Below are 19,482 nucleotides of genomic sequence, written 5' to 3' on the forward strand. Positions count from 1 at the left end.
CAGTCCCTCATCTGTTTATTATTGCAACAGGCGAGAAGTCATTCCTGTGTGACCTTTGTGGCTTTGCTGGTGGGACACGTCACGCCCTCACCAAACATCGAAGGCAGCATACAGGTCAGTTAAATTCTTTTTTATCCTTCAGTATGTTCCTTGCTGCAAAGAACTGTCATCCAGGATGCAGTATAAAAGAAATCATAGAACATATTACAGTCCAACAGGTGTATCCCTTGATTGCTCATTTTGCCTTTACAAATTGATATGCTTAGGGTCTATATTGAATGTTTTTCTTTTAAGGAACTTGCTCTATTTCCTTAAAATAACAAGGTATCTTTTTTTGGGGGGGGGGGTTATTATTTTAGTTAAACAAAAAAACACACACACAAAAAAAGAATCATCTTTCGTTACATCTTGTAGAAAGCATATCGATTGGTTACAAATATATTCCATGCGTTTCTTCCACAATCCTTACATATACTTCATTCAAATCAAGTTGTACATTTTAAGTCAAGAAGGAAAAATTATGTATTTTACTATCCCTGTATCACACTTGTCATTTGGTTACCATTATTTAAACATGTTTTTATCTAGAATCATTTATATTTAAAGACACAACCACCTACTGGCATTCATTTGCAGTTTCAATAGATCTCCAATAACATTACACCTTTATGACATATTCTAAAGCAAATTCAGTTAAGTAAGATATCTAAGCATTTCCCGCCCCCCCATAATACACCTGTATGTATCATTAAATATTATCCATTAACATTTCTTTGTTATTATTGTAGTTGACTAAAAGTTATTTACTGTTTATCTCTCCTCTCCACAGGCCCACACAATATTATACCTTTATAGCCATCTTTAAACAATGATTTATTAATAAGATTTATAGGACTTTTCCCTCAATCCCAAATTAGTTAATTATGTGCTGAGAAAATAAACCTTAGACATCTAAGACATTCTGAGAGGTGTTAACATTTCTACTTAACAATCACCAGAAGTATACATTAAGATTTCTATGGCCCAGTTATTTATCCTAACTAAGGTTATCATTTCACTATTAGTATCATAGTAAATTATATGTTAACAAATAAACATTCAATGGTAGTCTAGGACAGTTTATAAAGTACTAAGATCTCTACTTAATAATCATCAGTAATTAACTAGCTTTTTTCCCCATCAACAAGCGTTATTAACCAGTGTCCTTCCAGTAACAAAATGGTCTTTCCTCTCTCGCCAGCTATTGTGTCGATTCTCTTCCCAGGACCTTTCCAGGATTTAAGACTTCTCTCCGCACCTTGCAGCTTAAACGATCTCTCATGTAGTTTGGTTGCCCTTGAGTTGTTATTAATGTAAGCTTAACTTGGTTTGTCAGCTTTATTTCTGAATAGATTTGTCTTATTAACTCTATCTTTTTCGCTCTTTCTTTTTCTCCTGCATCTTGGAGTTTGGGGTGAAGCACCAAATTATCAAAGTCACTTTTCCAGCTTCCTTTCTTTCCACCTTGACTCACGTTTACTCCATTAATAAGTTCATCTAGCTTCTTATCTTTATTTTCTGTATTTTCATTCGCTTCTTTAATTTCTGGGGTTGCAACCCCTTCATCTTTTTTTTGTGATACCCCATAGTCTGTCCCATTTCTTCTCAAATCTCTCAAGTCCTTCTGAGAAGTTTTGAAGTCCAGCCAAAATGTTTTGAATTATCAAGTTTTCTTCATCTGAGTATTGCTCCATTTTTATTTATATATATTTATATTTATATTTATATTTATATTTATATTTATATTTATATATATTTATATATATATATATATATATATATATATATATAGATAGATAGATAGATAGATAGATAGAGAGAGAGAGAGAGAGAGAGAGAGAGAGAGAGAGAGAGAGAGAGAGAGAGAGAGAGAGAGAAAGAAAAAGCAAAGAAAGGAATTTAGTACTTTCTGCCACACTGCCACAAATTTTGAAGAATATATCTATTTTTATTTTAAATCTTAAGCAGATGTTCTTTTAGGGTTTTCAAAGAAGAAGGGTTCTAATCTTTTTCTTTCCTTTTGCAATTCTTGCCAGGATATTTTCCACACGTGCCAGCAGTACACTGTTTGTGAACTTGGGTCTTTATCAAGTTTTAAAAACAAGTTCCAAACCCTTCTGTTGCAAAGTCAGTGTAGTCAGATGGGAGTGAACAAAGGATACATTGTTACAACAGCAAAAGAAAAAAGAAACTTCAGAGTTGGGCTTCCAAATGGCAGATTCTACTATTTTAAAGACTTTTTCCTTGAGTATCTTTAATATATTGTAACAAGTAGCAGGAGAAATTTATTAAAATAAAAAAAAATAATTTAAGCCAAAAAAGTTAAGGTAGTAAATAGAAATAGAGAAAAAAAGATCCCTTCACCTCAAATGGAGAGACAGGAAACGTTTCAATCGCTTCAATCCACAAAACATTGTTACAGGCAAGAGCAAAAAACTTTCTAAGGCAGTCCAATAGGGATTAAATACACCGCTTTGTTCTTGCTTAAGGGACTAATTTAGCTTAAGAAAAGAGTTTCTTACGGCAATCTTCTAAAAGAAAAGAAAGAAAACCTCACCAGATGGAAACACTTTCACTTCTCTTTCTGGAGCCGTCTCCAACTATGTCAGCCGGGGGGGCTGCCTGTTTGCCGCCAGTTGGAAGCGCTTCCCTTGGGTCGATTAGGAACTTTGCGATGTCCCTGTGACCAGCAAGGTCTTGTCTTCCCAGTCACTGTCTCTTCGGGATGGTTTAGGTCCTGCTGGACTGTCTAGGGGCAAAAGTGTCATCGGCAGATTTGGACTGTCAAGTCCGCATGATGTACTGTTGCGACATTGGCTCGATAACAAGGTATCTTAAAGCAGGTGTCTCTGTAATTCATGACCTGCCTCTTAGAAATTTGAGGCGCTGAGGTGGAACATTTTCTCCTGAGTCATTCTTTCAAGGCACATAGGATACCAGGTATGTTGTATAGAATATCCAGTGGTTCGTATTTGACTAAGTCATACAAGCACTAAAATTTTGTTTATGTTAATGTGTTCTGAGAAGTGGCTTCTAAACTAGAGGACTGAAGTCGTCCCATATGTAACACTATTTTTGAAAAAAGAATTCCAGGAAGTTACAGCTAGTTATTTTAACTTCTTACTGAATAAATTGGTAGAAAGATGGAATTGTTGTTAAAGATAGAAGTGCCAAGTATGTAGAAGGACAGATCTTGCTGAATCAGCATGGCTTCTGTAGAGAGAAGTTTTGCCTCAATAATCTTTTATAGATCTTTTGGAATGTCAGCAAGCTGGTGTATAAGGCTGATTTGGTTGACATTGTTTACTTGGACTCTTTTTAAAAACAAAAAACAAAACAAAAAAAAACCTCTTGACAAAGACCTGCACCAGAGATATTTGAACCACATCTGAAATAATGAGAGAAAACGATGAAGTCTTTTATGAACCAATAACTGGTTAAATGATAGAAAGCAGAGAGCAGAAACAAAAGAATTGTTTTCACAAAAGGAGAGTATAAACTGGTACTATACTTAAAGTTATTCTTAAATTATTAGGAAGAACAGTGATGGATTTACTTTGTTTGCAACACCAATTTATCTTAGGAAGCAAAACCAAAAAAGAAAGTGGTGAAGAGCTCTTGAAGGATCTCTGATACTGGAGAAATAGAAAGAAAATGGTATTCAGTAGAAGCAACTGTAAAATTGCTTACGAAGACAAAATATCCTCTCTTCACTTATGTACTGATGGAGTTTCAGTAGATGCAATTGACCAAAAATGATGCTGGATTGTGATAAAACTGTTGACTTGGATGAAAAGAAGTCAGCTTCAGGGGTGAATCTTTGAGAAGAAGAATAATCTTAAAAATCAACTCAGTTTGCTAAAGAATTTATAAAATTATAGGGACTACACATCATTGAAATTCTGTGAAAGTTTTTGATCATTTTTCTCAAAAATGGTAGTGTAAAGTTGGAAAGGATACAGTCAAGAAGCTAGAGGAAATCCTCTGTTAAAAAAGGCTTTTCATAATACAAGAATCTTCAAATCACCAGGCAGGATATGAACAACACAGGGAAGGCAATGAATGTCTCACAAAGGGAAGAAGACTGTAGTTCTCTGACTTCTAGACTCTTTAGAACATGTTTCCTGCTCATGTAGTTATTATAAAAATTATAACCATCTAAGTTGACATTACGTAATGAAGATTATTTATCTTATGGAGGGTTGCAAATTATCTTATCAACCTTGGGAGGTCAAGTAAAAAGTAGGATCCTGTTTCATCTTCATGCTTAGTGCATATTCAGATGGTCCTCAACTTACGACTACAATTGAGCCCAAAATTTATGTTGCTAAGTGAGAAATTTGCCCCATTTTATGACTTTTCTTGCCATGTTTGTTAAGGGAATTAGTTATTAAATTATTAAGTGTGAAAAATGGTCATGAGTCACTTTTTTAGTGCTGTTGTAACTTTGGAAAGTCACTAAAGCAAATTGTTGTAAGTCAAGAACTACCTTTAGTCTGAATAGTGAAAATATGATTTAATGGTAAAAATATTCCATAATTTACAGTTTTTTGTCAGTTAGATTTTGTGTATATGTATGCATATGGATATGACTTTTTGCATACACCCATTTGTTTGCTCAATAATGGAGTCCTTGCATTTATTACTGCAAGAAATTGTAATATATGTATGAATGCAGTATTTTCCTTCTTTAAGCACACTATTTAGATAGCTGATAAGTGTAGCGGCAGCCTGGTTTGTCAAGTCAGATCTTGTTCACATCACTTGAGAAGAGGCATGAATGTTTGAATTTAGTCGTTTGATTAATGTTGTGTTTAAGATGACTTGAACATTCTTTCAGTGATGCTATGGTTATCATGTACTTCTCATGCACGGTTATTGCAGTAATCCAGTAATGGACATGCATGTCTGAATCAGTGTTCACTCATACTATGTATCAAAATGTTAACAACAGGAAGCCATTTCTATAAATTCCTCTATAGTGTAGAGAAATAGGAATATATGTACTGGAGCTCCATGTCTAATTTGCATTGCTTGCCAAGGCATAATTACCATAATTTAATAAAATTTGCATGTTGTTGTGAAAATTGTGTTGTTCTCTGTGCCACCTCTATTGTGAAATTAGAAGTGGCACTTCTTAGAGGCTTTCTAGATTATCATTGGCTGACAGAGATAACTGCTTTTATTTGGACTTCAGCTATAAAATGTTAAAAAATGTATGTACTGGCAGAGAAAGGTCAGTTTCTTGGCAGGCTGTGAAATGTGATAAAGTTTTTCAGTTAGCTGGATTGACAAAAAGCCCTTGTATTATTAACCTCAGTTGTTCAAATTATGGGTAAGCCTTTTGAAACTATGAGATATAGAAATCATGAGATTGGAAGACACAATGAATGGGGTATATATTAAACGTACCCTCTTTCTGAAACTCATATCATGCAGCTGCCATTTGTACAATTTTGTTTTTCGATTTGTAAGCTAGAAATGCCATTGTTATTAAAATCCAATTCTCCCAGTTTGGGAACTTTTCCAGTAATTGTAATACTGGGAAAAGAATGGTTAGTTAGATTCTAGGTATTTTACAGCCTGCAGTTTTTTCTTTCTTTCTCCATTTAAAGGATGTTCCACACATTGTAATTTCTGTACTGAAGTAAAATGACTTGTATACTGTACAACAAAATGTTATGTGTCTCATAGATACCTACTATGAGTAGAAATCATGCTTGTGGCTATTACCCTGTATGTACACTCAGTTAAAAGAAGTCTGTCGATTGGATGAATGCCCCAGTGGATGATATACAGAATAAACTAGACAAGTGTCTCAAATGATTCTTCCCTCAATGCAGCAATGACCTTAATTCTCTTCTAATGTACATATATTCTTCTCATAGTATCAGATTATAGTATATATTATTCATAATGATAGTCATATTTGCTCACTTTTACAGTATTCTGTTTTATTCTGAATTTTGAACAGCCAAACTTTTCAACATGGTTAGCCTTTTATCTGAATACCGAGTTTTTTCTGCTTTCATCTGTGTCTGCTGATAGTGTTCATCGTAGTCATAATCACATATTGTTATGTAGAACTTTAAATTAAATCCCTTGGCAAACCTGCCAGATAGTTCTGTATGCCCATATCACAAGGTGACTTAAAGCTGACTTATCAGTGGCCACATGATTGGATTCATGTATGATATTATTCTATTATTTGTTAAGTAAACCACAAGTGCTAAGTGGTTTAGCTTAGTCAATAGTGCTTTAAACAGTGGTTTATTTTGCACAAGATACCAAACCAAAAACAAACTATGTTTTGGGGTTGCATAGTATGTGAAATCAGCCAAACTCCATGGAACTGAATGGAAAGGCATCTGTTTCTCCTGAATGCAATTCATGCTGCCACAGTTTATGTTCTATAGAGCAGTGACTTCCAACATTTTGGGCACCAGGACCAGTTCCATGGAGAGAGTTTTTTTCCGCAAATCAGAGAGGGTGTGGTTTTGTGTGCTGCCTGTGTCCTAGAGGACATCCCTTATGCAATCTGCCATACAGCATTTGCGATCCACCATTTGAACCCCTGCGGGAGGTGCCCTTGCAGATACTTACCTGGAAGACGGGCTTTGTTGGTTGGTTTGTGGCCGTTATGTCAGCGAGACATATCTCTGAGTTGCATGCATTATCTATGAGGGAGGATCTATGCAGGTTCCATGAGGATAGGGTGGTCCTCAGACTGGACCCTTCATTCATACCTGAAGCGGGGTACTAGTTTCATCGCACTCACGAGGTTGTACTTCCAAATTTTTGTCCCTCTCCCATTCATGAGTTGGAACATCGCTGGCACAAGTTGGATGTGCGTCGAGCGCTAAGCATTTACATTGAGCGCACGGAGGGTCACAGGCAGTCAGAGACCCTGTTTATTTCTTTTCATTCTTCTTCCCTGGGTCAGAGAGTTTTAACAGCCACCATTGGGCAGTGGGTCAGGCGATGTATTGCTGCTGCGTATGACTCGCGCCAGGAACCAAGACCGGTTGGGGTGATGGCCCATTCTACCAGGAGCGCTGCCATGACGATGGCATGGGCAATGCAAGCGTCTCTGGAGGAGATTTGTAGAGTGGCCACGTGGACTTCCCCTTCCCCCTTTGTGCACCATTATAAACTTGATAAGTTCGCTTTGGCCAAAGCTGCATTTGGACAGAGTGCTCCAGGCAGTTCATTCAGCTAGACCAATCCAGGAACAGTCGCTGGCCTACCCTTGAATGTTATGGGGCTTGGGTATGTCCCATGCATAGATGCTATCTCCACCCTTATTGAGAAAGGGTGTTGGTAACTTACCTGATACGCCTCTTCTAATAAGGTGGAGATAGCATCTAGCCCCAGCCCTTCTTCGCCTGTTCCTTGTATTCCTTATATTCCTTATATTCCTTGTACTCCTGAGACTGTTGTTCTTCGGAAGTTGAGCTCGGGATCTTCGGGATTCCATTGCATGTTGTAATCTTTTGTTCTCTGACTTACTAAATTTGTTTTTATTGGGGGTAACACAAGTAGTCTGTCTTTCTTTTTCTTCGCCGGAAAACTGGGCAGTACTACTAATGGAGGGGGTTATATAGTGGTTAATTAATTAGTAAACAGACTCAGTCCAATCAGAACACGGACAGTATCAACCCATGCATAGATGCTATCTCCACCTTATTAGAAGAGGCGTATCAGGTGAGTTACCAAATGCCCTTTTACTTTATGTGCCCACTGAGACAATATTATTTCCTTTGCCTAAATATGGAAATATTTCTTTCCTTCTAATTGACATAGTTGATTTTTTAGAGTGAAATGTCAATTCAATTTGGCATTTATTTGTTTATCCCATCCTGGCAGAGTATCTGAATGCAGGCATTTACACGTTATAGATCACGGAGTCTACATCCAGCTGGCCTGGGTTTATGTTTTATGTCACAACCAGAGGCTTGTTATTACTTTGCTATTAACTCTATACTATATAGGACAGTATCTTGGAGACAGAAGGATCTGTCTTTTTGGCATTTATCCGCCTCTGTGGCACAAACAATCAAAGATGATTCTTTCAGAGAAAAATTACCTATTCTTCCTGCTTTCTTCCCCAAAAGCAGTACAATGTACCTTCCACCGGATTCAGTGTACTCGGGCTGATGCCATGGCTCTTCCCTCCACACACACACATTCACCCCGCTTTCTTTTCCTTTTGTTTGTTGCACCCTGCTTCAGAACACCATTTTGTGTTTTGTGTTCTTTGACACAGCTGTCCTTGTACACAGAGTACCCAAGCAAATTATAGACAGGCTTGAAGGGGATAGGTATCAAAAGTGGTCTAAATGGCTTAAATAATTCCCTGCTGCAATACAAACTGTCTAGGGAGTTGACACAAAACATCTCCTGGTTCAAGATTTACTTTTATCACCTGTCACAGACCCTTGATTCAAGGGCAAGACAGCCGATCTTCACATGCGGTTTAGGAATCTTGGCCAGCTTAATAAGCCTCCCCACTCCCCTCATCTTCCAGGCATCAGGTGAATTGATATCCACCAGAGTGCTTTTCTTGTCTGACAGATGCTTGACAATGGGGGAGGATTGACTTTGTGCTTTGAGGACTCTTTACTACTATCTCTCCAATTCTTTCATTTTTCATGCTTTGTATATTTTCCTTCTGCCATGGGTCCTTGGAACTATTTAGAAGAGTAGACTTCGAAGAGTGAATTTCTGAAAAATTGGGATTTTCTTTCAGGCCTGGTCCCAAAGAGGACTGCCTGTCCTTTGCTGATCGAGAGATCATTGTCTTATGCAATGTAGTTTGAGTATGGATTTTACTCAGATCGTTCAGTTGAAGCAAAATTGCCGCTTTTGTGTTACTGCTTTTTGATAAAAATGTATGTCGCATATTCTTATTACAGGGTCCAGAGGGCTAAACACCCCTTCCCCAATTTTTTAGGGTAGACCAGCAGCTGTTTAATGCATATTTTTAAATTACTTCCTCCCAAACAAAAACATTAAAAAAATACACAGACCTTACCCCCATTTTCTTTAGCCTCATTACTGTTTCCAGGTGCAGTCAAAAAAAGTTTGTTTCCACTCATGATAGAAAGAGACCCATGCATCATTAAAAGCATAAACAGATGCCAGCAAACAGATATTCAGGCAGATTGAAATTGCATACAGGTAGTCCTCGAGTTACGACCACAATTGAGCCCAAAATTTATGTTCCTAAGTGAATCTTTCTTGCCACAGTTGTTAAGTGAATTGTTGCATTTGTTAAGTTAGTAACATGGTTTTTAAGTGAATCTGGCTTCCCCATTGACTTTGCTTGTCAGAAGGTCACAAAAATTGATCACATGACCTCAGGACACTGCAATGGTCATAAATATGAACCAATTGCCAAGCATCTGAATTTTGATTATGTGACCATAGGAATGCTGCAATGGTCGTAAGTGTGATAAAAGGTGATAAGTCACTTTTTTCAGTGCCATTGCAATGTTGAACGGTCAATAAGTGAACTGTTTTAAGTTGAGGACTACCTGTATGCAATTCTTGCATATTCTTGGCAATAATTTTAGTACAGTAGAAGGTAGCAGCTAAACACTAGAGATCAGGCAATGCAACTACATACCTTTAAAACTAAAATCTATAGTTATGGGAGGTATAGCTTACAAAGGGCTATACATCCTTCCTATTAGTTCCTTCAGAAACAGATTTATGAAGATTCATAACATATATCTGATCATTGGTTGCAAACACTGTTTCGTGGCTTATGAGATGTATAGATAAATTAGGGATCATTTCTGGTAGCCATTGATCTCCTCACTTGATATTTACGGTATATGTGGAAAAGAAGTAAAGCATTATTCAAGATTGATGCTTAGATGACATGTCTAAGAAAAAAAGAGTCTTCCCTATTAATAGCTTGTCCTGCTAAGTTAAATCTTCTTTAATATAACTTTTCTGGGTTGAACTAGATGATTAAATAGATTTGATGTCGCAAACTAAAAATGATTTACACTCCTATATTTTGAAGCAAACTTAGTTAACAAATAGTCATCCTGAACATTGACCACTACTGTATTTTTGAGGTGAAATATGTAGATATTATAGATCTATGTAGATCTATAATTTCATTCATATTATTATTGTTCCATTTATTGTTTATAGTTTACTTGTGTAAAAGTAAGACTCACCTATCTCATACTGTCTCAGCTTGCCCTAACAATTTTAGCTGAGGGGGTATACACAAGATCCCTTCCATTAAACAATGCCATCTTGTTGGAGGTTAGAACCATGCTTTCTCTGTGTTGGCACCTGCCTTATGGAGGAGCATTCTTCCATTCTGTTAGTCTTTCGTAAGGGGTTAAAAATTTAGCAGTTACTCCTGGCATTGGCCACGTTGTTTGTTGATATCTGCTGGTTAATATGGTGTATTGTTCTTGAATTGTGTTTATGACTCTGAGTCAGGGGTGAAATTCAGCAGGTTCTGGAGAACCGGTAGTGGAAATTTTGAGTAGTTTGGAGAACCGGAAAATACCACCTCTGGCTGGCCCCAGAGTGGGTTGGGAATGGAGATTTTGCAATATCCTTCCCCCAGGAGTGGGGAGAGAATGGGGATTTTGCATTATCCTTCCTGTGGAGTGGGGTGGGAATGGGGATTTTGCTGTATCCTTTCCATGGAGTGGGTGGGAATGGAGATTTTGCAGTATCCTTCCTCTGCCATGCCCACCAAGCCACGCGCACAGAACCAGTAGTAAAAAAAAATTGAATTTCACCACTGGCCTGAGTGTTTGGTTTTGTAATTATTTTTGTGGTGGTTTTAACACTTTTAGGTACTTGATTGGCTGGCTGGCTGGAGAAGAGTTCAAAATATATGATGTAGTTGTCATATATCATAAACCAGACAAGTAATGTGTTACAGCATTATTTATATCTACCTACTAAGAAAAATGTGCTTCTGAAGAAGATTCAAGGGTTCAGTTGAACAGTTTTCATAGTTCTTTTCCTCAAATATTGTCTTGGGATCAATGTAGATAAAACATCCCTTTTTTCTGACTTGCTACTTGGTTGAGCCATTCCTTCATCTGGTCTATCTTTTTTCCTAGAGACGTTCGGCCTTTAATGTTATCCTTAATCAACCTAAATACCATTGTTAGCTACATTAACATATTGCTGAGAGTGCTTTTGATCTTTTAATTATAAGTAATGAACCAGGTCCTGGATTTCGGGTTAGGTAGATGCCTCTTACTATCACAGGTTGTTACAGTGAGTTGGGGAGCAGGGAAAGGGAAGGTAAACAAGGGATATATGAAAATGAAACACACATTGAAACACCATCTCCTATTCGTGTGTACATACATGCAAAGTCACAATACAAATAGGAAAGGCAGAGCATGAATTGTGAAATTATGATGCATATTTCATCATTTGTATCTTAATTGTATTAAGAACAAATGACTGTCATTCCTTGGTTTCTTATGTTCAAATTACCATATATTTGAAGCGAAATTTTATTTTATTGTTTAAACATTGAAAGATTTCACTGCTGTTGCTTAATAGGGTTGGGAGGAAGGTGAGAGGAAGAATAGAAATAGAAAGGTGATTGATCTACATAGCTAACAGAAATGTAAAGTGTGTGTGTATGTGTGTGTGTGTGTGTGTGAGAGAGAGAGAGAGAGAGAACACATGTGCACACATGTATATCAACTTTCACGAGGTATGGAGAACCTGATGAATATGAAAAGCCAAACTTCACGTACATCGCAATTCTGAGACAGTTATTATGAAGCTACAGAAATACTTCCAACAGTTTGTGCCTTTGTTCAAAGAGTCTCATGAATTTTTGAAGACAGTGGCTTATGTGACCTACACAGATCCTGTTTGTGTGATCAGTTCCATTTGCTCATTTCAGTCTTGCACATATAGGCATTTATAGGTCAACGTAATAAAGAGAGAAAATTTAATAATATATGTATTTTATCCAGATGAGTGGCTCACTTTGCGTTTCCATTTCTCATGTGAACTGCACTTTGACTTTTAATGTGCAGTTATAGTACTTGGCACTGAATTTAATGTAATATGTAGCCTTGTTCTTTCACCTCCCCCCAACCCAGTACAAAAAAAAGAAAAATATTCCATATCAAGTATAACTAACCCAGTATGCTTTGTGCTTTTTCATTAAACGCTTATTAGGAGAGAATGTGATGTTTGAAGAGAATTGTTATTAACTTCTAACAAAGCCAGTATTTGTAGGAATGTTCAAAATCTAATTACACGAGATTTTCAGTGGTATGTTTTATTGGAAGTGAGCTATCTCACCAACTTCTCTGAACACTGACCATTCTGTCTCTCAAAAAAATTGTCAATTTGTTCTTCATTCTTCCTGTATTGTCGGAGGAAGACTTTCATTTGTTTCAGATTAATCTCAGTGAATCCTTCTTATGGTCCTCTATAGTTTCTGCTCAAGATATTCTTCATTTGCATCTCTTTTCATGCATATATTTCCTCTCTTCATTAACTAGAGCAGGGACCCCATCTTGAGTGAAACCTCCGTATTCACGGATCAGAGAACCATATATGACGATCTGGTTTTTGAAATGCAATTTATACTCAGCCCCATTCAGAAGCAAAACCTGTAAAGGCTTGTACATTGCTTTATTTGTTTGTTAACTTTTTAAAATGTTTTTTTTAAATAAAATCATAGAAGCAGTGGGCCTTGAAAGCAATAATACAGCAGGGTAAAACAAAATGAGCATTAACATTAGAACATACTGAAAAATTTAATCTGCAATTAAAAAAAAACGTCGTCATCATCATTGCCATTGTCTATCCACTGCAGGATGAAGGTCTATTCTTCATGTTTCTAACCAATATGCTCTTAAACTTTCCTTTGCCAATTGGGCCCGCAATGCTTGCTGATGTCGACACTCCATCATGTTTTAGGTCCCTTTTGTGGACACTTTTATCAAGTGGAATCCATAGAGAGGAATTATAGAAAAAAAAGGTGCAGGCATTAATTTAATTAATTAATCGTTTGCATTCTGAGAGAGAGAGAGAGAGAGAGAGAGAGAGAGAGAGAGAGAGAGAGAGAGAGAGAGAGAGAGAGAGAGAGAGAGAGAGAGAGAGTGTCATTACTGCATAATGGTTAAGATGCTAGAGTAAGATGGAGGAAATCCAGATACTAACCTCTGGATGAGCTTGAGCCAATCTCAAAATCTCTCTCTCTCTCTCTCCCTCCCTCCCCTTCCCCCCCTCTCTGTGTGTAAAGCATTGTCAAGGTCTGTGACACATACCAGATTGGGGTGGGGTGGGGGGGTAAGCTCTAAGTTGGATCATGTATTGGTCATGTACACTTTGCATGTAGGATCACATTCCCTGCTTGAGGATATGCAGATGGTATTTGGAATCTTGGCAACACTTGATGGGCACAAAAGAAGAGATATTTTTCTCCCTGTCACAGTTAACAAAAAATATAGTCTACTTTGAAATCCCTAGTGATTCCTTCCTATTCTGCCTTATTCTAGGTTTCTTAGCTAGCCCTTTGCACTACCTATTGAGAGCAATTGGAACAGCATCAGCTTGTAGATTATTACCACTAAAAAACAAATTGCCTTATCATTTCATGAGAATATGGCCACTGAATTGATGTTTACCAGAAACTAGTCACCATCAATACGTATTTGAAAGTAGGGAATTTTTTTTTTGTTCCAGAATATAATATCCTCTCACGAACACTATTGCAGTCATCCATTCTCCAACTAACATACACACCCGCACACCTCTAAGAAATCATGAAAGTGAATTTTTGAAAGTGACACATGTTTTTTTTCTCCTGTTACTTTCACCCAGTATCTTCAACACAGATTAGCATATTAAGGCTATGTGCAAATTATTTGTAAATGTGCAAATTAGGTTGTTTAATATATGCATAAACTTGCCAGAGCTACTTTGCTATGAAGGAAATTTTATATTAAGCTGTTGTTAAAGGTATACTAGCAGATCTGCTCTAAGAGCGATCTTTGATCCAGAGTAAAGAGTGGATTATCTGGGACTAATACCAAGCATGCTCTTATTTTCTCTTTTTCTGATTGAGCTCCTGCCATTATTTTGTTCATCCAGTCTCTTTCCAGTCAAGTGCTTCTAGTTATCCACATGCATTATTGTGTGATAAATTGTTGAACATCTGTTCAGTTTGAAAACTAACTCAGTCCTGTCTTTTGAAATTATGTTGACTTGAAAGCTGAAAGTAGGGAAAGACATTCACATTCACATGTGGAGGCCTACCTGGGGATAATATTCAAAATATAACGTCACAATTTTCCTTTTTGAAATAATTGTTACTGTGAATTCATTTTATGGTCTAGGCACTGTATATTAGCCTACACATACAAGCACATAATAATACTAGTTAATGATAAGTTATTCATAAAGAATGTGTTAATATGCTTCAAGTTGTAACAAAGATTGATCTCCACCATATTGTTTGCTAAAAGCAGATAAACATCCAATAGAATAGCATATATGCAAATTAATTCATAGCTGATGATTTGTATGGCTGCTAAATACATACAATTCAACACAACTAGTGATTTTATGGAATTGACAAGCCACAGTGATAACAGAATCATTTAAGCCAGAGAAAAACAGTTAATGTACATACTACACACATTGAAGTAAGTAAAATAATTTGCAGTTAAGTTGTATTTTTTAAAAACCTTCCATTTTTCATTCTTGTTAGTTAAACATTAAAAAAGAATAACCTTGATTTTTCTACTACTAAAAACGAATCACTTTTATTTATTTTTCAGGAGAGAAGCCATTTAAATGTGATGAATGTAACTTCGCCTCCACAACCCAGTCCCATCTGACCCGACACAAACGTGTACATACTGGGGAAAAACCCTACAGATGTCCTTGGTGTGACTACAGGTACGGAGATTGATAGTGACAATGTAGAATTGGCAGAAGATCTGATTAGTCAGAGGGTTTCACACAAAGTGACAAATAATGTATATTGTAATGACATCCTCATTGGCACAGTATTTAACAGCATTCAAAAAGGACTCTTTTGTCCAGTTGTGTGTGTGTGCGGGGGGAACCTTGTTTAGAAGACTTTTATATGAATCACAGAAGTGCTAATGCTGCTTATTTTGCAGATGCTGTGAAGTCTGTTAGAATTCTCTGTGGAGGGACTGTTAATCTGCATTGCCTTTTCAGATCAGGTGCAGTTCCTAAAAAAAATATGTTTGAGTTGCAGCCATGACACTAAAAAAGAAAGTCTCCAAAGAATTAACAAGCCCATTGTCCATTAAATATTTTAAACTGAAGCACCTGCCTGTCACTTTAACAATACGGATTTGGTTTATTTGCTGTAGTGTTGTCATTCCCAGCATTTCGTCCTCCCCATGGTACCTCTGAAAATATTCTGCATGATTCATAGCCAGGAATTGATATCCTTGTCTTAATTAGGAGAGGAATTGAGTGGCTGTTGTTTTGCTATCTTTCCAAGTGATACTGAAACACAGCTTGTCCTTTACACATAATAGAGGTCACTTCTTCCATGAGTAGAAATGTTAATCCCAAAATGTTCCTGCTGATCTTAAGTTGCACTTAATGTTGTTTTAAAACTTCCTGGGAACGTTTACTGGGATGGAGATAGAAAGGTGACAAGAAAGGAAAGGGCTTATATCCTCTTTTTTCATGTCCTCGTTATCCCATGTTCAGCTCAATAGTAAACTATGTGAACTAATTCTCTTTCACTTGCAGTTTTTTTTAGTAGTTTGGAGTGGGGTGGGGACAATTTGCAGCCTTAGAAATGAACTGACTTTAAATAAAAGTCAAATTCAGTTCTTGGGAATGTATTTTGCACAGTAGAATGAAATTTTAACAACCAATTTTTCACAAAAAGTAGAACACTGGTTTATTTTAAGTCACTAATACACCTTTAATAAAGAGCTACTAATGCTTCAGAGGGAGCATTATGTAAGCTGCCATCTGCTTGGTGATTTGTTTTGCTTTGTTTGTACTATTTTGTGAAATAGCCAAAGCAAAAGAAAATAAAACAAAGAGGCTTCTCTAGAGATTAGAAATTTTAAAAGTCAGATTTGCAAACTGCATTGATTTTACAAATATACCTTTCTAAAAAATATGTAAAGGATATACTGAAGGTAAATAGCACGCATTTTTAATATGTGTATGTGTGCTGAAATATAATATTATGCATTTATAATGTATCATAACCTAATTAACAAAGCCTGGTACAATGCCTCTGATATCAAATGCAGAAGGACTGTGTATTTTCAGCGATACTAGAGAGGGATTTCACTGAGGCTAGTTTTGTTAGGTTGGTTGGTTTTCCTGGAGAATCCATAGTTTCTATTTATTTTGTAAGTACTTATACTTTTTAAAGTTGCAATATGTTCTTCCATGCATGCCATAGTAGTTACAACAAAATCAAAATTGAAGATGTTCTTTTTAAATTAAATCAATTTCAGATTACTTTATATGGCAACAAATGTACCTTGTCCTGTTGTTTCTTACTTTAGTAGAGGACATATTCACTTTACCTAAGCTTTCATTAAAGAACACATAAAATATGTACTACTTATATCATTATAACCAATGTATCATTGTTAATCTTTATATTCCAATTCACTCATGTTGCGCAGGTAATAATTTCTTATTTGCAAATAGTCTTAACTTTATTTATTTCCAGGCAGAAGGCTGCATGAATGTTTAATGGAATGCACGCGTGACCCCTCTGTGCCCCCTTTCCCCCGCGCATGCGTGCATGACCCCCTGTCCCCCATGCATGTGTGCACATCTCCTGCATGTGCCCTGTGTATGTGTGGCAGAGATCCCAAAACCGGGTGGCCGGCGGGAGGCACACACACATTCATGGTGGAGCTGAGCTGGGGCAACAGCCATCATGGCTTTAGAGGCTTTCTGGCAATCTGTGTGAACTATATTTTGGGTCAAGCATCATTCAGAAAAATAAAAATAAAACAGAAGTTATAAAAGTTATAAAATGAATTGTGTATACAGTATTATATTCCATATCTCTCTGTTACCATATTTTATATTCTGCATTGTATTAGCGTATTAGCTCTACTTTTCCTTCTCATTTAATCTGTGGATGGCTTTGATCCATTGCTTCTTGCTTTCTAAACCATTTGTTATATTTTTCATTTTTCCTCTTATATTTTCAGAAATACTTACCCAACAATCCTGATCTTTATATTTAAAATAGAAGCATAATATTAAATTGACCTAGTCATCTATTTTAATCTTATGCTTCTATTTTAAATATAGCAGAGCATTTGGGCTTATGCCACAGTAGAATGAATGTCATTCATTATTTTACAAATTAAATGCAGAAACGTACTTTCTTCCTACTACGGTACTTTTTACTAATAAGGTGTTCCATACTCTTTTGGAAGCTGGACAAGATCCAGTTGCAGTATAGGGACTCTTGTTAATGGCAACTGCTCAAACCACACACACACACTGCACCATTGTGTGTGGTATGGATATCATAGTGATGAAGCAAAAAAACTTCTGCACAATTCAACTTTATACTATTTTATACAAGTTAGCACTTGTTTGGATAGCTGATTTTTTCTCCATTTATAAATATGAAAATCCCCATCTTAAACAAATTTAGAGTGGCATTTTTACTATTTTTGTTCCAAAGGAAAAAAAAGAGAATTGATTGCTGTGTATATTATGTATGCTAATACTTATGTAAAATAATACTGTAAACCAGTATTATTCCCAATATTTTTTTCTTGCTACCCCTAGAGGCTTCTAGATTGGTAATTCAAGTTTTTTCCAATTTGCTTTTTTGCTTAATTGTAATGAGGTCTTCAGAATAATTAGAAAAAGTTTACCTTTTAACTCAATTCAGTTTTTGTATTCAAGATGTACAATGTTATCTATGTTGTTAAATTTGACTTAACAAGTGTATTTAAGTTTTTCTGAGATCGTGATATAGGTGCTTAGTATGAGGTTTAAATATATATATATATAAATTTGTTTTGTGATATTATTATAATTGTGATTATAATTAAAAACTAAATAAGCCCTGAGTTCACCATGTAATTAGTATAACCATTTTGAATCAAATGACCTTACTACTTTCCACATAAGAATCAAAATAAACATGTTTATGCTTCTTTAATCTCTATTCCCATTATGGAAGGACCACACAGTTATCTTTAGGGATGGTCATTCTACATGGAATATCTCTGGACAGTCCCTTGTGTAGTAGTTAGCTTTTATTTTATATACATGATGGTAGAAATGCAAGCCTTGCTAAGAAAAACATAAACTATCTTTTGACAGTACTATTTTGGCAGTATTCCCCAAGCAGTTGAGCTATTATCATGTAATGAAGTTGTTGTGTGTTTTCTAACTCTGTGGAGATAATGTTGCAGCTTGCCTTTTCTTTTGTTTTCCTCCACTATCAAGGTTTTCAGAAGGAAAAAGATGGATATTACTGTTTCACACCTGTCTCTCAGTCTAAAGTGGACTTTAAAATAGATAACTTTCAACCATTGTTAGACTTCTTTAGATTTCTAGTAAAAAAAATAATAGAGTTTGTTATGGATAAGATACATAAGCATTTCTAGGGAGTAGTGGGCTGCAATATGACAAAAGGAGAGAAAAAGACAAAAGGAGAACAAAAAGTAAAATTAAAATACTAGATAAAATCCTATTTAGATTTTTATATAAGAAATTTATAGAGAATTAAACTAAGATAATGATTATGAGATTAATATTCTTTTCTTGGGGAGTATGTTTATCTCAGTAAATATCAAGTTGCTGTTCCTTAAACCCCTTAAATTGTGTTTTAAATTGTCAGAATAATTCTGCTGCCTAACCTCAGTCTCTCCCTTCCCCCCGCCTGTTTCTCTCACACACAGAGACATGCTTATACAGTAGAGAGTTATAAATTTATGGAACACATAACTCATCTAAGCCAGTGGTAGGATTCATTTTTTTTTACTACCGGTTCTGTCGATGTGGCTTAGTGGGAGTGGCAGGGGAAGAATACTGTAAAATCTCATTCCCTCCCCACTCCAGGGGAAGGTTACTGCAAAATCCCCATTTCCTCCCGATCAGCTGGGACTTGGGAGGCAGAGAATAGATGGGGACGGGGCCAGTCAGAGGTGTATTTACCGGTTCTCTGAACTACTCAAAATTTCTGCTAACAGTTCTCCAGAACTGGTCAGAACCTGCTGAATACCACCTCTGATCTAAGCACATAGTTACATAAATTAGAGATATTTATAGGTATACAGTATTCACAACTATTTAGAATTATATACATCTGATAAGCAACAATTTTACTTGTTCTCTTTCTCTCTCTGCCCCTTCCCTTCTTTTTTCAACTAATGGCAAGTGGCAACAGGCATTTTGAACTATTGCTGAATGAAGCAACAG

At 36.3% G+C, this 19,482-nt stretch overlaps 1 protein-coding gene across 1 annotated transcript in view; it reads left to right on the plus strand.

Moving 5' to 3' along the window:
- The window catches only part of ZNF407 (zinc finger protein 407), a 367,412-nt gene that overhangs the window by 244,081 nt on the left and 103,849 nt on the right, over positions 1–19,482 (plus strand). Inside the window, exons 6-7 of the mRNA XM_087707329.1 lie at positions 31–114; positions 14,847–14,967. Coding sequence (XP_087563455.1) covers positions 31–114; positions 14,847–14,967 — 205 coding nt within the window. The remainder of the gene's footprint in view (positions 1–30; positions 115–14,846; positions 14,968–19,482) is intronic.

The sequence above is a fragment of the Thamnophis sirtalis genome, unplaced genomic scaffold, assembly GCF_051295495.1.
Source record: "Thamnophis sirtalis isolate CommonGarterSnake01/CBP01778 unplaced genomic scaffold, rThaSir2_p1.2 scaffold_2, whole genome shotgun sequence".
NCBI lineage: Eukaryota > Metazoa > Chordata > Lepidosauria > Squamata > Natricidae > Thamnophis > Thamnophis sirtalis.